The sequence below is a fragment of the Argiope bruennichi genome, chromosome X1 (genome assembly GCF_947563725.1).
Source record: "Argiope bruennichi chromosome X1, qqArgBrue1.1, whole genome shotgun sequence".
In the NCBI taxonomy this organism is placed as follows: Eukaryota; Metazoa; Arthropoda; class Arachnida; order Araneae; family Araneidae; genus Argiope; species Argiope bruennichi.
The window spans coordinates 33608756-33635017 of record NC_079162.1 but is presented as its reverse complement, the minus strand read 5'-3'; the positions used below and the strand labels follow the sequence as shown (position 1 = coordinate 33635017).

Genomic DNA, 26262 nt, shown 5'->3' with positions numbered 1-26262 from the left:
AACCATTGATGACTACTGGTGTAAGCGTCATACCAGTTGCAACTCAACTCCACTCCAAAATGTAATTAATTCAGATTTCGCTTTCTCGATGTAAATATGCTTTCGAAACTTTGCTATGTAAATAATCGCAAATAAAGTGTTCTCTCATATCACATCCATAGTAATTATTGAAGATTTCAGAAGAAAATATAACCAAACGAACATTATTATCTATTGCTCAACGAATTTACGACCCAATAGGATTTACAAGTCCAACTACTCTAATCCCAAAGATCATTCTACAAAAAACATGGAAAAGAAAAATTAATTGGGATGATGTGCTTCCACCAGATATATGTAATGAATTTTTAGCCTTGTACAAACATGTAAATCTGCTAAAAGATTGCAAAATTCCAAGAAGACTAATTTCAAATCCCTTTAAAGATTGTCAGATAAGTCTTCACTGTTTCAGTGACGTCAGTGAAGCCTCTTATGCTGCATGTATTTTTTTACGTGCTGAATATAACGGTGAAAGTTTCAGTTCAATTAGTGGCAAGTAAGTCAAGAGTGTCACCAACAAAGGAAATTACAATTCCTCGATTAGAACTGTTGGGAGCTCTTATATTATCCCGATTATATTGCCAAGTGACAGATGGACTTGAGGTAAATTTTAATGAAGTATACTTTTGGACTGACTCGACTGTTGTCTTAACTTGGATTAAACGGGATAGTTCTTGGAATACATTTGTAAGAAATAGGATAACTGAAATAAGAAAATATACCAATTCTGATAACTGGCATTTCGTGCCAGGTCATATGAATCCAGCAGACCTTCCTTCAAGAGGTTGTGATGCAAAGATTTTATTGAAGAGCAAGTGGTGGGAAGGTCCAGAATGGTTATCAAAGTCACAAGAATACTGGCCTTTGAATGAAAAACAAATTATTGATGAAAATTTAGTTGAATCAGAGAAAAGGAAAACAATAGTCAGTAATGTGGAGCATGAATCAGTTAACTTTACTGACCATCTACTTTATTTCTCGAAATATACTAAGATTTTAAGAATGCTGACTTGAATACTACGTTTCATTAAAAACTGTCGTCTTAAAGAAAATTGTAAGGAAACCGAACTAACCTATGAAGAAGACCAATCAGCTGAAAACTGTTTGCTAAAGCTAATTCAAAAGGAAAGTTTTGCAGGAAGCAAGATGAAAGCATTGAAAAATATGCAAACTTTCAAAGACGATTCCGACATTCTTAAAGTTAGAACTAAGCTCATACTGGGAGATGAAGAAGAGAATTTTAAGTGCCCTATATTGTTGCCAGGTAACCATGAAATAATTCGTCGATTGATACACCAGAAACATTGTGAGTTGCAGCATGCCGGACTTCGAACTCTCATTTCCAATTTGAGGGAAAATTACTGGATCATTTCTGTCAATAAAATAGCAAAACAAGTAAGCTCTCATTGTATTACTTGCAAAAGATTTAAAGCCAAACCTACGGACGGAGCCACCTTTAGCACCTCTTCCTAAAAATAGAATAAAAGTTGCTGCAGCATTTGAAGTCACAGGGATTGATTTGGCAGGCCCATTGTTTTTGCGTTCTGGAGAAAAGACATGGATTGTCCTTTTTACCTGTGCTATTTATAGGGCTGTTCATCTTGAGTTAGTCAATTCCTTGTCCACGGAAGCCTTTATAATGGCTTTAAGAAGATTTTTTGCTAGGAGAGGTCGAGTTAATATAATCTACACTGATAACGGCACCAACTTCGTTGGTTCAAGTAATGCCTTGAAAAATCTAGATTGGGAGAAGATTATGTCGTTTTCCACTATCAAGAAAATTAAATGGAATTTCAACCCTCCAACTGCTGCATGGTGGGAGCGGATGATTCGCATGCTAAAAGAAATCCTAAGGAGAATTTTGGGCCGAAAGAGTATTGATTATGAAGAATTGGAAACTCTTATATGTGACTGTGAAGCTACAATAAATTCCAGGCCTCTCACATATATTGAAGATAATTCAGAAGATCTAAGGTCACTGACACCTGCTTGTTTCTTGCAAAGCATTCCTAGTAGTGATACAACTGATTTAGACGAAATCGACAATAAAAGCCTAAATAGAAGATTACGTTTTGTTCAAAAACTACGGCATGATTTAAGAACGAGATTTCGCAACGAATACTTAGCAATGTTAGTGCATAAAAATCGTCACACCCGAGATGAATCTTTGAATGTTGGAGACATAATTCTCCTTGAAACTGATGGAAAACGCCTTCACTGGCCCTTAGGAATTGTAACTGAAATCCTCCCTGGAGCAGATGGACATTCAAGAGTCGCCAGAGTAAGAACAGCTCAAGGGGAAAAATTAAGACCATTCCAGAGACTTTATTCCTTGGAAATCAGAAGTTCTGAAAAATTACCATTCATTGCTCAGCAAAAGGATAAAGACACAAACACTCAACTTCCTGCAACTCCAGCTGTTTCAGATCAAGATTCCAGTGAAGATGATGATTATATAACCAAAGTAACTCCTTATGTTGTCACTAAAGCTGGACGGCGTATTAAAATTCCCAATAGACTCGATTTATAACTTTTGTTGCAATTTTAGGTACTCCATAAAATTGCAAGGTGGGAGATTATGTAAGCGTCATACCAGTTGCAACTCAACTCCACTCCAAAATGTAATTAATTCAGATTTCGCTTTCTCGATGTAAATATGCTTTCGAAACTTTGCTATGTAAATAATCGCAAATAAAGTGTTCTCTCATATCACATACATAGTAATTATTGAAGATATTTTACAACTGGAATTGAATTAAGAATGCAACTATTCAACTAGACAAATGAGAGGAGAAAATTTGATGATCTGGTTAGAAGTCGGTTATGAGGAAGAACAAGCTTGGTCTTTCTCAATGTTAGGAAGAAGCATATAGACTACATTACTGTTCTGAATTCTGAGCTTCTTTTCCTTATGGCTCCGAATTAGGAGAACAGTGGGTGTTTCAACAAGATGAAGCCTCAATCCACACTGCCAATGGAGTTAAAAAATGTTTCGCTGCAAATAATGTGCAGGTTTTACCACGGCCGGTTAAAAGCTCCGATCTGAATATAGTAGAAAATATCTGGGCAATGCTTGTTCGTCGAGTATATGTTGGTGGGAAGCAATTTGAATAGCTCTCTAAGCTTCGAGTGGCATTAAATACCTCATGGGATAATTTTTGTCAAACAGAAATTCAAACTTTGCATGATTCACTTCTAAATAGAATATTCGAAGTCATAAAAGCTAATGGAAAGAGTACTCCTTACTAATACCGCTTACATTTTTTTCTTTTTATAACTGTTCTTCTACTTTTTTTACACGGTTTCAAATAAAAGAAACCGTTTTTGTTGTCATTCATACTTTATTTTTTAATATCATGGTAATGATACTAATATTTTTCCAGTGAATGATCTAAAAAATAATTCTTATAAAAATAATCGCATTAAAACTAAAAAAATCCTTATTTTTTTTAAAAAAAAATTTAGAGTCCTTCTACTTTTTTTACGCAGAGTAGATTCTACAAATGTAAAGAAAAACGACACTATAGAAATTCACGTATTTTGCCACGCTTCAAAACTTGCTTATGGTGCTTCAGTTTATGTAAAAGTAAAGAAACAAGACAAAGTGTTTTTTAACCTCATCACTTTAAAAACTCGAGTGGCTCCACTGAAATGTGTTACATTGCTCAGACTTAAACTCCTAGGAGCGTTGGTAGCAGCTCGTCTGAGCTCCAAAGTTCAAGAAATCATCAGCCAGAAAAAAGACTACTGTATTCCACTGAGGAGATTCCAAAATAGATCTATATTGGATTAAAGGCTTACATAGAAAGTGGAAACAATTTGTAAAGAATAGAGTCCAGGAAATCACTAATTTGACAAATTCCAATACTTGGTTTCACTTTCCAGGAAAGAACAATCCTTGAAACTTCTTGTCTAGAGGACTCAGTGCTAATTCTCTTGTATGTGAAAATAAGTGGTTGAATGATCTATCATTTCTACTATCTGCTGAATTTTCAGAAACTCTTTGTGAATGTCCAGAGGCAGATGAAGAAGATTACTTTCCTGAACTCAAATCTGAGAACTTAAATATTGTTTTGACTTTAAACTCTAACAAAATATTTTTTGATTATTTTGTTAACCGTAGTAATAGATTTCTAATTATAGGTCGAATATTAAGTTATCTTTTTAGATTTCTTTCAAATTGCAGAAACCAAGAGAAAAAGGGTCCACTGACATTAGAGGAGCTGTTAGAAGCAGAAAATTACTTATTGAAACAGCGTCAATTGGAAGAATTCTGCAGAAGTGATATCATTAATGTCTCGTAATGAAATTTCCAATAAGAATAAGATTTCAAATTTATCTCCCTTTCTAGATAATAAAGGTATATTGGAGGTAGAAGGAAAATTATAAAATTCGCAGTTGCCGTATTTAGGAAACATCCCATAATATTACCTCAAAGGGTGAGTTAACTGAAATTATTGTAAGGTATTATCATGAAAAGTAATTTCATCCAGGTCCACAACATTTGCTTTTTCAGGTAAGACAAAAATATTGGCCTATTCATGGAAGAAATGTGTGTAGAAAAACTGTGCATAATTGTGTTATTTATTTTAAAAATAATCCGAAAGAGTATTCTCAAAAAATGGGCAATTTGCCAAAAGAAAGAACCCCAGATAAAGTCTTTAATTCAGCGGGAATAGATTTGTGTTGTCCATTTTTTATCAAAAATAAAAATCAAAGGAAGGGGCCTGAAATTAAAGTGTAAATATGTATATTTATTTATTTAGTAACAAAGGCTATACACTTTGCGATAATCAGTGATTTAATATCTAAAGCTCTAATAGCTACGCTGAAAAGATTTATTTCCAGAAGGGTTAAATGTCGTAAGATTTTTTCTGATAATAGGTCTAACATGGTAGGGGATATCAGAGCATTAAGATCTCTATATAAATTGGATAAAGATAAAAATGAGTCTTTATATGCCTTTTTTGCAGAAGAAGATATTGAATGGTCCTTTATTCCTCCTAGAAGTCAGAATTGGGGAGGATTGTGGGAGGTAAGTATCAAAGCCTTTTAAGTACCATATCAAACGCGTAGCAGGAAGCTGAAAATTTACTTACGAAGAACTGAGAACTGCTAAAAATGATTACCCATATCGAAGCGATTCTACATTCTCGTCCTATTACGCCACTTTCAACTGATGTTGATGATTTAGAAGTGCTAAACCAGCATAATTGGGAGGTCAATAACAGCAATAGTTGAACCATCTCTAACAGATCTTGAGTCAAATTGCCTTAATGTTTGAAAAAGAGTTACTAAGTTAGTCTAAACAATTTGGAAGAGATGGAGTCTTTCATACTTAAACAATTTTAATAAAAGAAAAAATGGGCAATTAATAAAGAAAATCTAAAAATAGGAGGCATGGTTTTAATAACTGAAGAAAATCTCCCACCTTGCAAATGGTTAATGAGACGTGTAATATCCCTTTTTCCTGGAAAGGATAATAAAGTGAGAATGGTGGATGTTAAAACTAGCAAGGCTATTTACAAAAGATCCATAAACAAATACAGTTTACTGCCTATAGAAAATTTAATTTTTTCTCAAGTTACTGCATTTGTTCTGTACATTTAGCTTGTATTATTTATTAAATTCAAATGGCATTTCTTTACCATCGTGATTTGCTTTGCTTTATTATTATGTTATTTTCTCGTCTATTTAGCTAGCATTGAATATTAAGTGAAAAATATTTTAGAAATGTATAATTTCTATGCGAAATAATTGATTCAGAAACATATATTGTATATTTATGAAATGTTTTATTTAATTGTGTTAAATAAGAGTGAAATTTTGTAAGTTTTTGCATGTAAACATATCAAGGCCGGGAGGGGGGATGTTGGCGCATGCGCGCTCCCAACCGGTCATGTGATCACGAGTGTAAACAAAGATACATCGGCAGACGCCGTACAGATTTCGGCAACAACTGACGTCTGTAATCACAGTGCAAATTTTGAATCGAAACCCACAATAGCAAAAATTATTGTCATCTGAATTAATGTTTTGTGTTGTCTGGTGTGGTGTTAATAAAACATTTAGAAAAAGACAACACTGCCCCGTCATTAATTTATCAAATGGAGACTGGATTTTAAGCCAGATCAAATTTAAACGCAAAAACTGACATAAAAGTAATTGGATATTTTTGAAATGTAAAATTTAAAAGATATCTAACATATAAATAAAATCTAAACCTACTGCCACATTTTTAGATTATAATTTTAGACAAAGTATCAGCAGAAAGATTGCCTATGTAACAATGGCGTGAAGCAAAGATATTTCGGTTAATGCATGAAATCTAGCAATAAGTCATTGATAAAATGAAAAATCACTTCGTTTTATAAGTAGGGATGACGAATATTTTCAGAGCGGTTATTACGTAACCAATATCAAAAAGTCACAAATACAAGTGATCAATACTTTTCAAAGAGGGGTGTGATTCAAATCCTTCATACGATCTTACTGATGATATTTCGATTACAAGTTTTGGATCACGATAGAAACTAACAATCGATACGATCTGTCCAATGGAAGCTCTCGAAAGAAATCTGTGATTGGATTGAAAAGTGAACGGACCGGTTATTGAAATTATCGTATCGTATCATTGAATTGCATATCACTGAAATTTATCGCAGCGGTGATTTCACCGGAAAGTGCGAGGCTTCACTGGAAAGTGCGAAGTCACCGCTGCACTTTACGGGAGTGACCGATATTCGTATTTGATGATGCACTATTCCATACAGATCATTTTTAATTGCTCGTGACATGATTGACTTTGATTAGTACTCTGTTTACTGCTGGCGCCATCTATTGGTAGAATATAGGACTAAAGTAAACATTTTAAAGAAATGACATATATTTTTAACTCATCTTTTCCAGAAAATGGTTCACTCTAATAAATAAACTAAATAAATAGTTTTGAGAAAAAAAATAAAATTTAAGAAGTAAGCTGAAACAGATAAATTAATTCAATCACACGTTAATTAAATTAGTAAATTAAGTATTAATTACAATTAATAAATTTTATATTTAATATTAAGTAATAATTTTTAATTAATAATATGATTGAAATAACAGATATTTGGAATGCATATTTAAAAATAACAATAGCAATATTATTTGTTATTCAAAAAATCGTGGATTATGCATCTCTATTTATAAGGCGTGTTGCAGAGCCAGCGCAAGAGCTTAAATCTTGATCTGCCACAACTTTTTCTCTTGATCTGGCAACAGCTTTTTACCGCCAGAGTACTTTCGTTTTACCGCGCGAGAAAAGATGTATCTCCTGTTACTCAGTGTGTGTGTTTATGTGATGTATGTGCACGTTATGTTAATTTTGTACCCCCTGCTTTAGATGTCTTCATCAGTAGTTGCTTTACGTATAATAGATGGAAAAAAGACAGATCAGGTCCCTTTTATTTGATTACCCACGAATACTCGTAGAAATAATAGAAATAGCCATCTTTGGCGACCAGTTTGTCAGCCCAGATTATTAACTTCGTAGGCTGTTACATTATTAATATTGAATGGATTAATATTATAATATAGAATGGATTATTTATATAGAATATATTATTAATCTAGAATAGATTAATATAGAAAAAAAAAGCATTTTTATTTTCAAGACGTATTTAGTTTTATTTTGTCGTATTAAGCATTTTTATTTAGTCGTATTTAATTATTTAATAAGACTAAAACACATGAAAACAGTTCACTGCAATGCACAAAGCGTATATATTACTAAATAAAAGTGAAAATTTTACTACAGATCGTATGATTGGCAAAACTACGTGCTTGAAGCATGCTTTCATGGGGAGTTTAATTCTTTTTTTTTTCTAATACGATTTTTTTATCCACATTCCCAATATACACTGCATAAAAAAGTAGGACAACCGTTTTCTGCAAATTTTCTTTTATATTTTTATCCTGGCTAATGGATTTTTATAAAGGTTTTATTTAACGATGTTTGCTTTATTTTCATGTAAAAATGAAAGAGCTAACACTAATTATAATTAGAAATAACAGAATATATGATTTGCAGTGTGTAAAAAAAATAGGACACTTAATATATTTTTTTATTTGGTGGAATTTGGTCGAGTAGAAGAGTAAGTATATACTTTTTTTAAATTGTTTTTTTCTCAGGAAAACGTATTTCGTTAAAAAAATTCATTGATGCTTTAATTTCAGAATGCCTAGAAATATACCCTTAAATGATTTTAAAAAGGGTCAAATTGTTGCATATAAAAATGAAGATAAATGTATTGAAAAGACCGCTTGTATACTGCACGTTAGCCCCGATACAGTTTCTAACTATTAAAAATCCAAACAGAAACGGAATAAAAAAGAAGGTTGGTACGCTTAAAAAGTTAACGCCTCGTGACGACAGAAAACTTGCTCATGAGCTTAAAAAAAGTAATGAAAGTGTTGCAAAACCTCGAAATCAAGCAGGACTTATTTATGTGCCCAAGCAAACAGTATACAACTACATCCGAAGGTCCATAAGATTCGTTTTCAAAGAATTGAGGCATCATCCAAAGTGGAAACCAACACATATTAATAATCGTTTGTCTTGGGCTAAGGAACACATGTCATTAACCAAAGAATATATTTCTGTGATATTGTCACATGAAAAACAGTTTAACTTAGATGGTCCAGACTGTTATCAATACTATTAGCATTGTCTGAAGAACGCATCTATTTCACTAGACAAATGGAAGGAGGAAGTTCGATGGTCTGGTGAGCAGTTGGAGGAAGAACAAGCTTGGTCTTTCTCAATGGTAGGAAGAAGCATGTAGACTACATTAATGTTCTGAATTCTGAGCTTCTTTCTTATGGTTCCGAATTAGGAGAACAGTGGGGGTTTCAACAAGATGAAGCCTCAATCCACATCGCCAATGGAGTTAAAAAATGGTTCGCTGCAAATAATATGCAGGTTTTACCACGGTCAATTAAAAGCCCCGATCTGAATATAGTAGAAAATATCTGGGCAATGCTTGTTCGAGTATATGCTGGTGGGAAGCATTTTGAATAGCTCTCCGAGCTTCGAGTTGCATTAAATACCTCATGGCATAATTTTTGTCAAACAGAAATCCAATCTTTGTATGACTCACTTCTAAATAGAGTATTCGAAATCATAAAAGCTAATGGAAAGAGTACTCCTTACTAAAACCGCTTATATTTTGTTCTTTTTATAACTGTTCTTCTACTTTTTTTTTTTTTTTTTTACACGGTTCAAATGACAGAAACCATTTTTGTTGTAATTTATATTTTATTTTTGAATATCATGGTAATGATACAAATATATTTTCAGTGACTGATCTACAAAATAATTCTTATAAAAATTTAAAAAAATGCTTATTTTAAAAAAAATCTAGTTTTCTACTTTTTTTATGCAGTGTATTCATGTTTTGAACTAGTACGCATTTTATTGATGTTTAATCAAAAATAAGAAATAATCAAAAAATATACATGGTTTCTTTAATGAAATCCAAAAATTTCACGAATTCAATACCTGGATGAAATAATTACGCATTCTACTCTCTATCACTGGCTTCATTCTGAAAATCTCTACTCTTTAACAACACAAACAGGTCAGGCTTGAGACAGCATTGCCTAATTTTGATTACATCACTAAATAGTTCAATTTCGACAAAAAGAGAGAAAAAAAATCGTGTTTTGATTATTACAACAATGACGAAACGATGTGCAACACAAAATTGCACTGACATATGATTTTAATATTTAAAAAAATGATGCTTTTAAAATAATCATAGCAAAGGATTTATAAAACTTAAAAGCTGGGGAAAAAATAAAGACTTAAAATAAGTGAAATGATAACACCAGGCTCAAAATAGTTAAAAATATGTTTTAATTACAATGACTTTTTGAAATACAGGAACTTTAAACTGTTTTAACAGTCTTGTACATGATAAAAATTTAAGAGAAATACAAAATGAATGATGAACTAGGAATCATTCCTCCTTCTCAAATTCCACTGATATCACGTCTGGGAAATGGACTTTATGCATATGTTTGGCAAATGCCCTCTTGTCACGAAAAAAGCCATCGCAAAATACGCAATGCATGAGGTTGTCTTTAATCTGAGCAACCACATGATTATCCATATTACAGCGAGGCGTCGAGTCTCGGAAATAGCAAATCTCGCAGTTATTCGGATCGTTTTTTCTTTCTGTAAAAAAAAAAAAAAAAAAAAAAAAAAAAAGAATTGCATTATTTTATGAATGAAAAGCTATACAACAATGAAAGACATTAATTTAATCCACAATAATATAATTGGAGTTCAATGTTTTTAAAAACCACTTTTAACTAACTTTGCAACCTCCATTGAAAAGGAAGAAAAGCCAAGAAAAACAATAGAGACCACTGAAATTATCTATTAAAAAATCTATCTAAAATAATGAAATATATCCTATCAGAAATGCATTTTATTGTTATAAGTTCTGTCATTAAATCTCAAAAAGTGGAAATACGTATACAGGAGGGCTACTAAATACAGCAACAGTAAAAGAGTTAATTTATTTTTTAGCAGTAAAATTTATCTTTCCATTTCTATGACTGGGAACTTTCTATTAATGCACATGATTTTTTGTAGAAAGCAAAGATTTGAAATTGCATTAAAGATAGGAACTGAAAGAATAATGGCCGATTCGACTTTTGCTCATAACATATTATTTACATATAGAAATATATAATAAAGTCTGTAAGTATCGACCTAAGCATGGTCGTACACACTGCATTTGCATTAAAAAAAGTTCACCAAAAGATTTCATGGAAATATAAGAACTAGTTCACCATGTTCTACTAATAAAAGAGCTACAGAGGCAAAGTTAATTATAGAATTATGAATATTATGATAAATAAAAACTTTGACCAGGTACAAAAGTATCAGCTAAAATCAATATGCACAATCTAGTATCAGAAACAACCTACACTTGATACAGAAAAACCAAGTATCAACCCAACCCTTTATAGTTGTTCTGGGATCAGAACTTTGGAATTAATGTACTTGGAGAGATAACAGCAGATGCAGACATTGCAATAACGCTTATAAATCACATTAACATTAGTTCTGAAGATTCAATTATTCAGATATACATCTATTTTCCTAGTTAATTGCTTTTTTTTGCAAAGAAAAATGTGATGTTATTTTTCTCAACAGTGGCATACAAGATAAAAATATTCGCTGAATAGTATAAGACCTCCCAATAACTTTTACTATCTTCCAATACAACGATCAGATGTAATTCCAACTCTTCTTTTTATGGTGTAGGAAAATTAAAAGTAATGAAATGTTAAAATCGCCAAATACTAACAGTTGAGTTGATACATTACTGAATTCTACTACAGAAAAGAATTGTTGACTGTTGGAGAGAAATTTGTGTAACATTTGTATGGACTAAGAAGATATTAAACATTGAATAAGACCAATATTGTAGATTTGTGACTTTGTCAAAGAACAGCATGCTAAGATTTTTCATATGGAAAAGCTAATGCTAATTTTAGAAGTATGCCACAACACTTATTTGGTTTTAAGCAAATTCTGAGAGGGTCAGGCAACAAACTTCTTCCCACTCAATGGAGATGTTAGATTTAAACCTTTCGGGACAGGAGGTCTCTATCCTAGACAGATAAGAAAGGAATCTTCCCAAAGGACGTGGGTTTTGTGTCGCTAAACATATCTTTGAAAAGAAGGTGGGGGGGGGGGAATCACACACACGAAAAATGAATAAATAGTTTCGATATTAACGTCAATTTTGCACATAGATTATTAGTGCATTCATAATATGAGCACATTCTTCTGAAAAACAGCGTCCCCCCCAATAATAAACAGAAACCACAACTTTCCATAATAAAAAGTGAAGTGCAAAAACGGAAAGCTACACAAAATACGGTAAAAATCAAGAAGACTAATTATAGTTGCACAGAAATAAAACAAAAAATTCGGAGCGTGACCAGAAATGAAAATGACTTTAACAAGCGGAAAGTTGCACAACCTACCTCTGTTTATTTACATTACTCTTACCCCCTTCCCACACAACGGCTCATGGGTGAAATACCAATGTCAGGCTGAATATGAGCAAACGGAAGGTCAGGATACTAAACCTTTATTTCAAAAGTAATTGTCACATGGGGCCATTTAGTGGCATTTAAAATTTGTTCCAGTTTAAAATGCACAAAACTGGAATTCGCCATTACATGAATTCAATTTCCAGAAACACATGGGCGGTACATCTGGCTGCGAGAGATGTTCGTAGGTCATGAATATATGACAACACATCCATCGCAAAAGGGTTAAACACAATGGTAGTTTCAAAAGGTCAAAGAAAGCAACCACAACATTCAAACCATTTGCTTCAAATTATCTGTTGCATCAATTATCATGTGCAAGCAAAAATGGAGGATATGGTGGCTACTGTGGACGAAAAAAATCCAAATTGTTCTATTATCCAATGTGTCAGAATTGCAGTTGATTGTCATGCCTAAACTCATCAATTTATTGAGGAATGCTTGAATCTACTGAAGAATAAAGCTATACAAAATGTAAATAGAATATGTTGTAGAAACTGATAAACAGAAGACAATAAATTATACAAAGAATAAGCAATAGTATATATATAGAAAGAGGATGTTTTGTGATGTTGAGAAACACTAATCACTGTGTGATGAGCCTTTGAGCAATAGCAGATTATGTATGGTCAAGGCAAGTTCCTAAGTGGTGAATTACAGAATGGCCCTTGGAGAAAAAGAGTAGGGGACACTCTCTGAACCCAAAATGGCAATGCACTAAAAATCATATATATATATTATATTGCTTTATATCATGTTATTTCCTTAGGAAACTGTTTAAATATATAATGCAATAATGTTAATAATGAAAAGTATATTATATCTTGTAGAAAATATACTTCCATTACATCTACTTCAATCATAAATTATATGATCAATTATTCACATTGTACTGTAGTAAACCTCACTGCAGATGATAACTGGGCAGCTGTGTCGCATGCCTAAATTTTCTGCTTCCCCCTTCCCACTATTAACACTGTACATGATAAAAGATTTATACCAGCAGATGAAAGTAAACAAACTTACTTTAATAAGAACAATTCTTTAAAAAAAAAAGAAATACAATGGAGAAATCAAATTTGAAAATAAAAATCAAGACCTACATTTCTACAGACACTCTCTATATATACATATAAAAAAAAACACCTATTCAGTTAACATAAATATGAACAGAATCATTCTTATATGCCATTTAGTAATAAACAAAACAAAGAAAAAATAAACTTGATCTTATCATTAATTATCAAGACAATGGCTGTTACACAAATTGAGGCATTTTGAAGGTTTGAGAGAAAGGAAGCACCAGGAAAGATCTTTTGTGACTTCTCAGAAAATGCTCTTCTAGTAGTGGCTTATTAATCGGGTAAAGTTTAGCTTTATGTTAATTTTTTTTTTCTTTTCGAAACCTTTGTTAAAAGGAAAACATTCTGGCAATCTTCCTGTCTAGGAACATTGCTAGAAAAAATTTAAGAGTTCATTCAACAATCAATATTCCAAAGCAAGAATCCCCGCTCATGATTGCGCTTCTATTTAAATGGATTCCATGACACAATAAGGAATTTTTCATAAGGATGCCGGATTTAGGTTCTTAACAGATTTCACCAAAATTCTTGCATTTTCTAGAATTGTCATTTCTGTCATCAAATCTCTCTTCCTTAGTATTTGACAAATTGTAAAGGCAAACAATAGAACAGATTTGTAAAAGCTGATTTCTAATTGTTGGGTTTGAAGAGGATTTCTAAGCAGTTGTGGTAGCAGTACTACTTCTTATCCCTCCAAACTACACAGAGATTTAAGACTTTCGACTAAATGCATTAAAATACCAAAGCTTTTCCGACTGATGGAATTTTGAATACACATCTAAGTTTCGAACAGGTTTACAAATATCTTCAAAAAATAATGGGCTTATTTTTCAAGGACCCAACGAAAATCAAGTCATTTTCCTGGGGCCAAGAGTACAACAAAATCAAAAATTGCAGGAACTTAGGATTAAAGCAAAAACCAATCCAGTCCTCACTTGATTAATATAATCCTAAATACCTCACTCACAGATAATGCAAAGATTCTAAATGCCACAACACATTGATTTAGATTCTTTGCCAAGTTTAACAGTTTCATTTTGGTCAAAATTCTGACAATCGTCTGCCACACTGACTGAAAAAACAACAGCAACACATTGATCGATTGCTGCAAGGCTTCAATACACTCTCGGAAGACTCCCTAATTTTATGAAAAGAAGTAATTTCGCACTACAAATCGCCAAACTTTTCTTGAAAAACCTCGTCAAGTAGCAAAACATATTCAAATTGCAGAATCGTTAATATTATATGCTTTATATTTTCCTAGAAAAGTGACACTTATTTGGCAAATTAGCATTTATTTCCTTAAAAACTGTACATCGGCATATTTCCTATTGCAACATTTCCTTAAATAAAACCGCAACATCATGAAACCAGTATCAATTTTGAGAAGGCTAACAAAAATATAAAAAGGTTTATACTTTGACTCATAGTGTCCGCTAATCTAGGGGTCAGCTGCCTCAAGTAGAATGCGAATTGAAAAGAATTGTCCTGGAACTGCAGTACAGCTGAAAGGGAAAAAATAAAAAATAAACAACATTCCAAATATAAAAACTATAAATAATTCACATTTCAGATCATTTTAATTGAATCGAAATAATGACACATTTATTAAATTATTGACATTCCAAAGTTTTGCAACTAATTCCCCTTGTTCCCATACTCCAGGTGATCTGTCCTAATTTTTGAGGTGAACTTCTAACTACCAAGATTCGTCTGTATGATTCAGATGGCAATAAGATGTTTTCATGATCTTAGGTTTCTTGAAATTGAGTATAAATTCACTGTTTAAAAATATACATATACACCCTCTGTAGGATTTATTCATTTAAACTATCAAATCAACTAAGCTAATGAATTAGTAAGTACAAATCAAATTAATAAATCAGCTTATATATGCTAATTTATAGAGAAGCAATTTGAACGAGTTGCCCTAAGAAATTGTGTCGAAAAGTTACATAATGATCGAAGATAAACAAATGACTTTAACCCTTATGTTCATTTTGTATAGTATACCATACATACAACTTTATAAAAATATACCACCACTATAAAATAAAAATATATATATAAATATATATATATAAAATAAGCTACCTATATACATTTTTTTTTTTTTTTTTTTTTGCTTTTCTTCAAAAAAGCAATCTTGCCACGATAAGGGTTAAGTTTGATATTTATAAAAATATTATATATCACTTTTTTATAAATATATTTATAGTTTTTAAAATTTTTTTCAAATATTAGAGTCTAAAACTAATGTATGAAAACTACTAGGACTATACCTGTCTGAATTTTGTAATAGATTTTTTAAGCTGAACAAGTAATGTTAATATTTAAATACAATTATTAAAGTCTTAAGTGATCAGAAAAAAATACATTCATCTGATTTAGTTGAATGTCTCAAAAAGACTGGTTATTTCCACCTTATTCTTAGCTTCTGCATAGTGAGGGTTTTTCACGATGCAGATACCGTTCCAACTTTGTTCGTGTTTTTTTTTTTTATTATTATTATTATTACTTTAAGGAAAATATCACAGTAATAAAAAAGTGTTACAATGCAATTATGTATGTTTTTCCTTTAATGGCTGCTAATTTCTAATACATATCAATATTTTTTTCAGAGAAGAGATAATTTTTAATGGAAATATGAAACATTTTGATAAAGGTTTCTCTTAATTACTTTGTCTGTAAGAATATTTTAATAATACAAGGAAACCTATATATTTCAGGATAAGCTGAATCCAGACAATGAAAACCAGAGTGGATCATACCACAATTCTCTCTCAATTGAGCTAGGAATAATTTTTTTTTAAATATAGAAAGCGAAACATTTAGAATGTGTTACTATTCAACATAAAGCAACTAATACATTTTATCTGTTCCGATTCTGAAAAAATCTATCAGATACTCTTCATTCACTGGCAGAAGGATTTTCAGCATCTAGAGGAGTCAACTAGTAAAATGTACCTCTGACATTCAATTATACACACAGTTTCATGCTTATATATTTCATTGAATAATACTTATTTACAGTAGATTACAATTATGAAATCCGAAATAATTTTTAATAATTTCGAAGGATCAATACATTTATGAAAGTATTTACAAAATTTTTTCAAAATATGCACATTTGACACTTATTCCATCCTTGAGCCATTTAGCAACTACCGAGCATATTTTTGAAGAGAATAAAGTTGAAATGCAGTTCTTAAATGACAGTTTGATCTTTAAATAATAAAAATTTCTAATCGTAATTTCTGAATTGTCATCAATGTATTTTTTATACGAGATATTTCTAACAAAAATAACAGATATATATATATTAAAAATGCTACGTTTCTTCGAAAGCAACCTGAATGTGAAAATAAAACTGCAAATAGACAATGAAAGAAAGCAAAGAAAAACAAGTGAAAAGGACAAAGATGAATATTGGATATGAATACAAGGCAAAGAAAAAACAAACGAGCATTAGTTTGCCAAGTTCCAAAATGCAGCAGCTGAAAATTCTGCTAAGATTAAGCTAAGTTCAAAGGAGAAATAAAATAAAAATATTTGTATTTTATTTTTTACCTACGATATAAATCAGTTGTATGCAATGAACAAACTTTGATGCTTTCCAAAGCTATAGGATGCATAGCCACACCCTATATTTCTATTAGTTAATTCATTTTGTCTTTTTTTTTTTCTTTTCATTTTATCCCATCCCCATTTCTCTTTGTAATTTTTACTTTCGTTGAATACCGAATTCTTAGGGTAGGAAAGTAAAATAATAAAATTGACATAACAAGTCTTTCAATTTTCAATAAAGGAAATGTTCAACAGTCAATAAAGGAAATGTTCAACAAAAAAAATTCTTTTTGCTGCAAACAAGAATTAAATGGTTCCCTCTATTAATAATAATGCTTATATATCTCCTCTCCAACATAATCTTTCTTAACATAAAGACTAACTTAACATTATTTTCTCTAACATTATTCTTTGTTTTTAACATTTTTAATGGCATGCTATAATATTTCATGTTTAGTGAGTTTTTTAAACTGAGTTTTTGTGAGAGATGAAGATTCTGGAACATGATGGTCTAAGAACTACAGTAAATTTTGGAAATACAATAATGGAAAACACGTTAAAAAAACAATTATCCGGATTGCATTTAGACATTCTTTGTTTCTAAATAAAGTTTTAAATATTTAAAAAACAAAATGATAGATTATATATGCTGAATGATAATTCTGGTACAACTCTCTAGTGCTGCATTAAAGTATAAGCCATTTCAATTAATTTTAATAATTAGAATGCATATTTTAGACTAAAATAATTTGCATAAAATTAAAATAATTTTCCATGCAATGATCTTCAAAATAGAACCTTATAAATAAATGAGCTTTTAATAATCAAACGTTAAATCATAGCATGTCTACAACAGATAAATGTTTTAGTCAAATTTTGATGTATAAAGTTTCCCATAATTTAATAGATTTTTTTTGCATCAATCATTATTGAAGAAGGCTAATTTAAAAATAAACTTCTATCAGACTGAATAAATTTTACGCATACTTTATAACCCGTAAGACAGCATAAACATAAAAAATTTCTGATAATATATTTTCAAGTAAAATAATAGATACACAATATAAGAAAATACTGAAATGAATAGAGAATACTCAAATATTTTATCAAACAGTCTTTAACATATTAAAAATCCAAGAAATTGTAAAAAACTCAATAATATAGTATTACTCAAAAGTTTTTAGTTCTAACAAGATTAAAAAATGAAGAATCTTATTTATTTGCAAAGTCAGATACCCAATTCGAATAAAAGATTATTACAAACGAATCTCCCAATCATGATTTAATATACACTTTTTTAAAAACCAACCACACTTATCAACCAACATGAGCAGCAACCTTAATGGTAAGAAAGATAATTGGAATTTTATTGTATACAGATTTTAATCAACCTGGTTCCTGAAACAACTCAACATAGTTTGAAGAATCATAAAAGTATTAAAAAGTCAGCAAGAAATTCTCGACTTTAATAGCTATATACACTGATAAACTTTATCTGCATGCATTTGGTTCGTAAAATGAAACAAAAATAAATCCCAATAATAATCTCAAAAAGTGTTATTTTTATAGCAATTACTTTATTATAAGAAGTTAACCTCTTACATCTTTCAAAATAAATTCCTAAAGGACTTGGCAAATAAAGATGTTTTTCTGTATACTAAAAGTTATTTGCATATTCGTAGAAGTTTCCTAACCTTATTCGGATGGATGAGCATTGAAAGAAGTGCACACACAGGACAAGACCAAGCAAACGCCAACCGTTCGCACAGGCAGGAGCGTTTTCTTTAACTACACCTAACCTACTTCTTATGACATAAAAATATACATAATTTATAAAAAGCACCCTTTGCACTGAAGTAAAATAATTCTTAAATGTTTGGTAATAGATATATTTTCAATATTAATATAATAATTTTTAAGAAATAATCAAAATAGCAGATATTTTATACTAGAAAAAAATAAAAATTTTATGATTGTGTACGTTTTTATGATCGACAGCACTTACATTAAAACCCGATTATTGAAGGAAAATATAAAAATATGAGAAATATAAATATTTACAATTAATACTTTAAAATAATTCATGAATAAAAAAAAACCAATAAATTAATTCTCTAGATAATAAATAATTATGTGTATTTGTTATTTCACAGACTCACTAAAGAAATAATTTAAAAACTGCTTATATAGATATTAAATTAAAATTAATAAAATATATCCAATTACAGAAATTTGGAAGGGCACTGAAATTCACATTGCTAAAGGATCCCTACAAAGCCTAATCCAACTCCCATAGAAGTTGATATAATTTATTCACTAATAAAACTGAACAATACATTTAACCTACAATTACCTCAAATATTGAATGAAATTAAATTTCACCTACTTTTGGAATATTAACATACATGAGGATCATTCTAACTCACTATTTATGTTATTGGGTTTCCTAATAATAAAATTAGTCACCTTTAATAAATGAATATCTTTTCATGTAAAGATATTGCATTCCATAAATAAATTTAAAATAGCAAATTTGAGGTATCATTATTTTCACAATATATTTCAACACTCGTAAGAAGATCCCTTAACTTATGCTGTTCACATTCATACTGTCATAATAATATAAAATGAACCAGGAAAGCTAAAACATGCATAGGATAAATTTGATCCAAACTCCAGAGTGAAAAACGAAACATATCATTTTTCAGGTACACATTGTTTTAATACCTTGTTTGGGACCATTTATAAAGTTACAGCAATTCTACAACACGTTTTCATAAATGCTTTAGAAAAAATAACATACTGTGTTGTCAAAAAGTCGACATACGCGTACTTCCGTTTTCACAAATTTTCTTTTTAAAAATAATATACTAATAATAAGCAATACTATTTTGCAAATTCACAATTGTTTAAAACCAATAATGGATTATGGGCAGGAGAAAGGTTATATGAAAACCTATTATTGTTCAATTCAAAACGGAATATCGGTTTTAGTTTCCTCAGACAAGTTACTTTTTCAAACATGAGGTCGGCCAATTCTTTCTACATTTTGGGAAATTAACTGAAAGTTAAATCTAGAAATGTGTTAATGAAACGTAATATAATTATCAATCATTAGAAAATATTATCAAACAATTTCCAATGAATACTCACTAATGGTGGAAAAACGGCAAAGCGCTCAAATTTTAAATACAAACTATTCGTTTTCACCGGGTTGCCAACAGGTTACAGTTAATAATGTCTAAGTACATTGACGGTAGAATAGTGAGAACTTTTCAAATTTGATGGATTAAATGTCGCTTGGAGATTTTTAGCAGAAAAGGCAATCATCTGAATTTTTGAATTTTTAGACTTATTTTGAAGTTTTTTGAGATTAATATTCATTGCAGTTTTTTTTTATTTAAAATTATCAACCGGTATATTGCCAAGAAACTTTATAAGTACTGTCGGATTTGAAACTGTTTAACACCTAAAGGATAGAAAATATAAACAAATCTATCATTGAATGCGAGGAAGAAATTTTATGATGATGATTAATTTTTGTTTTTCTACGATTGATAAGGGGACTTAAAGTGTTGGGAATTTGAGTTCGAGAAGAAATACAGTATAATGGTAGATTCTTGAAAGGGCTTAAAATATCTGCGTTGAAAATTGGGTTCCATGATCAGTAATAAGATGCCACGGTACTGCAAATCTTATAATCCAATTGCTATAAAAAGCTTTTGTTATTGTTTCTGCAGAGATGTTTTCCAGCGGAATAGCTTTCATCCAATTCGTGTATCTCTCTATGCATGTTAAACAGTTGGTGTTGTCATTTGATGGTGGTATTGGATCTACAGTATCAATAAGTATTTCCCGAAATCTTCCTGCTGATTTCTGAAATTCACCCAATACTGATTTTGTATGACGGGTTATTTTCGACTTTTGGCAGGGAATACATAACTTCGCCCACTGCTGGACATCTTTCTTAATATTTGGCCATATAAATTTTGAGGAAATTAATTTCGCTGTTGATTTAGTTCCCGGATGGACAATCAATAAAATATCTCCATGCGAAAGTTTTTAAGCATATAAAGTCTAATATGCTGTGTTGAAGTATCACACCATAAATATTTTACAGATGGAAGGGGATACTTTTTAAATGACAAATTTGTAGATTTTCGACATGTTCGAAATTCATTATTTTGTTCTTGTTATTTGGTAATTAGTTCATAATCCATTAAGGTAATTTCCTCACTTCTTGATAAAGTATCTGCTACCACGTTATTTTCTCCTAAAATGTACTTAATTTCTGTTGTGAATTCTGAAATATATTGAACTTGTCTAATTCGACGTGAAGAAGCTATATCAGACATTTGTAAAAATGCGTAGATTAATGGCTTGTTGTCAGCATATACTGAGAATTTTCTTCCTTCTAGAATATGTTTGAAATATTTAATGGATAGATAAATTCTGAGAAGTTCACGATCGTATGTTCTGTAATTTTGTTGCGCGCGGTTAAGCTTCTTGAAAAAAAAATCCAATTGATTTCCAACTACCATTTTCAAGTTGTTGTAAAACCGCACCCACTGCTATATTTGAAATATCTCTGCACAACGAAAGGGGTAATTCTGGATTTAGGTGAGACAGAACAACAACATTTGCCAATTTTTTTTATATTTTCTAACCTGTTCAATGGCTTCCTCATTCCAAGTTATTTTCCGATAATCTTTTTTCATTGCTCCTTTTAAGTATTCATGTAAAGTGGCTTGAGTACTAGCGGTGTTCTTTAAAAAACGACTGTATAAATTAACCGTTCCTATAAAAGTCCCTAGTTGCTGAACAATTTGAGGCAGATTAGTATTGTCAATTGCTTTAGCTTCTTCAGGAAGAGGTTTTGTTCATTCACTTGTAATTAGAAAATCTAAAAATTCCAGTTTTTTAACTCCAAAAACTCCAAAATGTTAAGTCACAATCCATATTTTTGCAATCTGTCAAAAACTAATTTTACGTGTTTTTCGTGTTCTTCTTCCGTAGTTGATGCAATTAAATCATCGTCCAAATAAGGGAACGAAAAATTTCTCATTCATAAATTTTTGAAAGGCGGAAGGAGCGTTACGCAAGCCAAACTTATTACATTAAATTCATACAAGCCGAAGTGTGTTATTATAGAAGTTTTTTTGCTTATAAGCTTCTTTAATAGGAATTTGGAAATATGATTTATGCAAATCAATTTTAGAAAATATTCTATTCTTTAAAATGTGGTTGAAATCTTCTGATCGAGGTACAGGATAACGATCTGGTATGGTTTGAACGTTCAGACGTCTGTAATCCCCACATGTTCGGAAAGAACTATCGGCATATGACTCTGCGTTTTAAAGTGCAGATTGTAAACGCTCGATACATAAAATAAACATTTCTTATTTTAGGATATTACGACCAACGACTGAAAGTGTTTTAAAGAAATTAAAATCAAAACACAGGCTACGTCAAATCCAAGCAACAGCGAGCATCTCACTCGTTATATTTATTTTTTACAACACAATCTTCGTTGCCAGATGCAACAGCAGAAAAATAGTTTCATTTAACACAAAATAATATATAAAATATTTTTACTGCAATTACTTCAAAAACAAACATGAACAATTATAACAATTAAACAAATACAAAACATTAACAATTATTTATAATATTTAGTTACCACAATGACTTGATGAGTTACGTTACTCACAACCTGTTCCTACAGAACCATCTTTCTTAGGCACCATATGAAAAGGGCTGGATCATTGCGATTTAGACTGCCGAACAATATCATTTTCTAATATGTACTGGAATTTCTATTTTGCTATATATAATCGCTTGGAATCCAGTTGTTTAACTTTGGAATAAGTAGGTTGTCCTTTTGTTGTGATAAAATGCTCAACATTTTCAAATTTAGATACTGTTAAATTAGGTTTAGTTAAATTTGGGTATTGTTTTAACAAATTAGCATATGTAGAAGTTTTATCCAAAGTACAAATAACATCAACAACAGATACTGTCGTTACATGGTGTCGAATAGACAGATTATATATTCCATCAATAAGTTGTTCATTATGAATATCTATTAAAAGTTGAAATTTATTCAAAATGTCAGCCTCTGTAATAACTTTATCAACTTTAGCTAATATAAAAAGAAATTTAAATTTTATATTAAGTCCTAAATTGAAGTTCAAAATTTTAATTCCGGTATAGGATTTCCGTTCTATTCGCCGTGTATAGTTTAAAATCATCTACTGCTTTATTTCGATGAGTTGCAGGAATAAGACTAACATCGGCTTTTGAAACCATTAAGAACCGCAGTCCTGTGGTTCTGTCTTTTATAAATAAACGAAACTTGCGGCTTTTATTAATATCAATAACAGTGGTAGCCGCTAACATCTTGAAGTTTCCCGACGAGTAAAATTCCTCAGGTGGACAACGATCACCAAATTTAAAATGATAAAAGCAATATTTACCTTTCTCATTAAATCGCTTAAATGAACGACTGCGATTTCGAAATATATTCCGGTAATGATTTCTAAATTTCGATCTAGAAGTGTCATTTATTTGCAATGAATCATTTTCTTTGTTCTAATGCAGATATTCTTGCAAATAAAGCATCGGTATAACTAATATTTGGCGAGACAGCACAAATTTCTGTTTCAGATTTCATCTCAAGAATTTTATCAGCCATCGTAGCCAGTTTGTCTAAACTTTCTTCACTTAAAAGAAGAATGTTTGGAATAAAATCAGGTATTTTATGGAGCCATAAAGATTTTAAAGCTTTTTCTGAAAAATCGTTCGCTCCTAAATTTTTCATCTTCTGCAAAAGCTGATTTGGCTTGTAATCTCAAATGTCTATTTCAGTAACTATGCGCTGAATTCTCTTGTTCTCCTTTCATTGAACATACTTAAAAGTCTTTCCTTCTCCAGGGCATATTTATTAAGCTTAGTATCCTTCTTAGTAAGAAACCGTTTGGCTAGCATTGTACAGAATGCAAAAGTGTGGACATAGCCAAATAAACAGAAAATAGTTGCCGCCTCTGTGAGGCAGGAATCCTACATGATAAGGGTAAAATTTTATTACCGAGTTGAAAAGGATTATTCTTTGTTGAAATCTTTCAAATATTTTCCACGGAACAGGAATAAGGGAAGTTGGAAGGTAAGATTGGGCATTAGCATTATATTTCCCAGATTTCGGAATAGGAATGATTTTTACCGTTTTCTATTCTGCGGAAATATTTCTTATACTACAAATTTCTTTATATATTTTTTAAAAAGTTGTACCTATCGAGTTGTACTTTAATGAATTTTGTACTGATTCCTTTAGCTTTTAGGGTAGGAGGAGGAGAGTATTAAGAATCTTATGGATAGAGTTTTGGAGTTCTTCAAAAATATAAGGTCGATTATATTCGTTGTGTAGTCACTAGAGATCATAAGAGAGGACTTCGTCGATATTTTATAAGAAATGGAGGTCTGAGAAAAGGTTAGTTTGTTGATGGGGGATGGAGACAGAGGATGCTGCAAAACGTATACTGTTGGCGCTATGAAAGGGAAGATGGTTTCTATTATATATAGTCTTTAAGATTTTTTGGTTTTTCCTGAAAAGCCTGTGAATTCGCAAATTCTATTCCAATTATTAAATAGCATTTATGAAACGAGATTCCGTCATTGTTTCTCGAACTGAGAAAATTTTGAATTGAAAGATGATTGCTGTCGAAAGGATCGGAATGGATCTACTACTAATATAAAGCATATAAAGCAACTACTGATGAAGACATATAAAGCAGGGGTACAACATTAACATAACGTGCACATACATCACATAAACACACACACACACAGACACAGAGCAACAGGACACACATCTTTTCTCGCACGGTAAAACGAAATTACTCTGGCGGGAAAAAGTTGTTGCGAGATCAAGAGAAAAAGTTGTTGCCAGATCAAGATTTAAGCTCTTGCGCTCTCTCTGCAACATCCCACTTCCCGTTGGACACTGGTTAAACATCCTGAATTGGAAGGGGAATTGTGCAGTTCATGGCTCGCAGGAATAGTCCGTTGGAGGTTTGGACCTGAACTACTCGAACAAGTCCATTGGGTCCAGGTATTGTCTTCTTTATTCGCGCCAATTTCCACTGTAATGGCTTGTGGTCGTCCTTAAATATGACTAGGTCACCTTCTTTCAAGTTGGGCTGTGAATTCTTCCATTTCTGCTTCTGCTGTAGTTGTTGCAGATACTTCCGACTCCAGCGGTCTTAAAACTTGGATTTAAGGTCCTGGAGATGACTCCACCTGGAAGATAAACTGACAGCAGTATTTTGTTTAATAAAAGATAGTAATGATGACCCAACCAAAAAATGACCCGGTGTTAGAGGTTGTAGATCGGTTGGATCGACGGACAAGGGACTGAGGGGTCTGCAATTCAATATCGCTTCAATTTCGAAAACCAATGTGCTAAGTTCCGCAAAGTTCAGAATTTTGGTCTTGGTGACTTTCACTAAGATTTTTTCATACATTTTTTTTATTTGCCTCCCAGAGACCACCAAAGTTCGGTGCAGCTGGGGGTATGAAATTCCAGTTGAAGCCTTCCTCGGCACTGAACCTTTGAATCGAATTGGATTTGCATAATTTAAATAGGGGGTTCAGAAGAGCATATGCTCCTTTAAAATTAGTTGCATTGTCGCTCTAAATTACTGAAGGTCTCGATCGCCTTGCGATGAATCTTTTAAAGCATGCCAAGAAGGTTTCAGTTGTTAAATCAGATATTACTTCCAGATGAGTAGCCTTAGTGCTAAAACATATAAATATGGCGATGTAAGATTTGATTGTTACTCTAGATCTTTTCAAATTAGGTATTGCTATGATTGGACCTGCAAAATCAATTCCCACCTTGTAAAAAGGTCTGGATGGAATGATCTGATCTCTTGGTAAATCGCCCATCATCAGTTGAATAGTTTTATTTTTTTACTCTAAAACAGGTTAAGCATCTTTTGATTACACTTTTAACTTTAACTTGACCAGCTGGTATCCAGTATTGCTGTCTAATTAAATACAGAGTAGTTTGAATACCTGAGTGGAGTGCTTTTATATGAAAGTATTCTATAAGTATATCTGTGAAATGGTGTTTCTTTGCTAAAAGTAGAGGAAATTTTTGTGAATCTGGAAGATCAAAAAATTTTAATCTTCCGCCTACTCTTAAAAGCTTATTATTATCTAAGAATACATTTAAATTCAGAAGGGAATTATTCTTTGGAAGAACTTTATACTTTTTTAGACAATTTATTTCAAATTCAAACTCTCTCGTTTGTATAATTTTTATTAAAGATTTTGTAGCATTTTGTAATTCTGTTACATTTAAATGATCTCTCTTTCTGTTTTGCAGAGCTTATTTACAATTATGTAAGAATCTTAAACACCATGCAGTTACTTTAATTAATTTGCTGAAAGAAGAATA

The 26262-nt window shown here is 31.4% G+C and overlaps 1 protein-coding gene across 1 annotated transcript; it reads left to right on the top strand.

The window, feature by feature from the left end:
* Nucleotides 1-1678: 1678 nt before the first annotated feature.
* LOC129959187 (uncharacterized) lies at nt 1679-2569 on the top strand. The gene has a single exon (XM_056072010.1). It carries the CDS (start codon nt 1679-1681, stop codon nt 2567-2569), a length of 891 nt encoding a protein of 296 aa, XP_055927985.1.
* The last annotated feature ends 23693 nt before the right edge of the window (nt 2570-26262 follow it).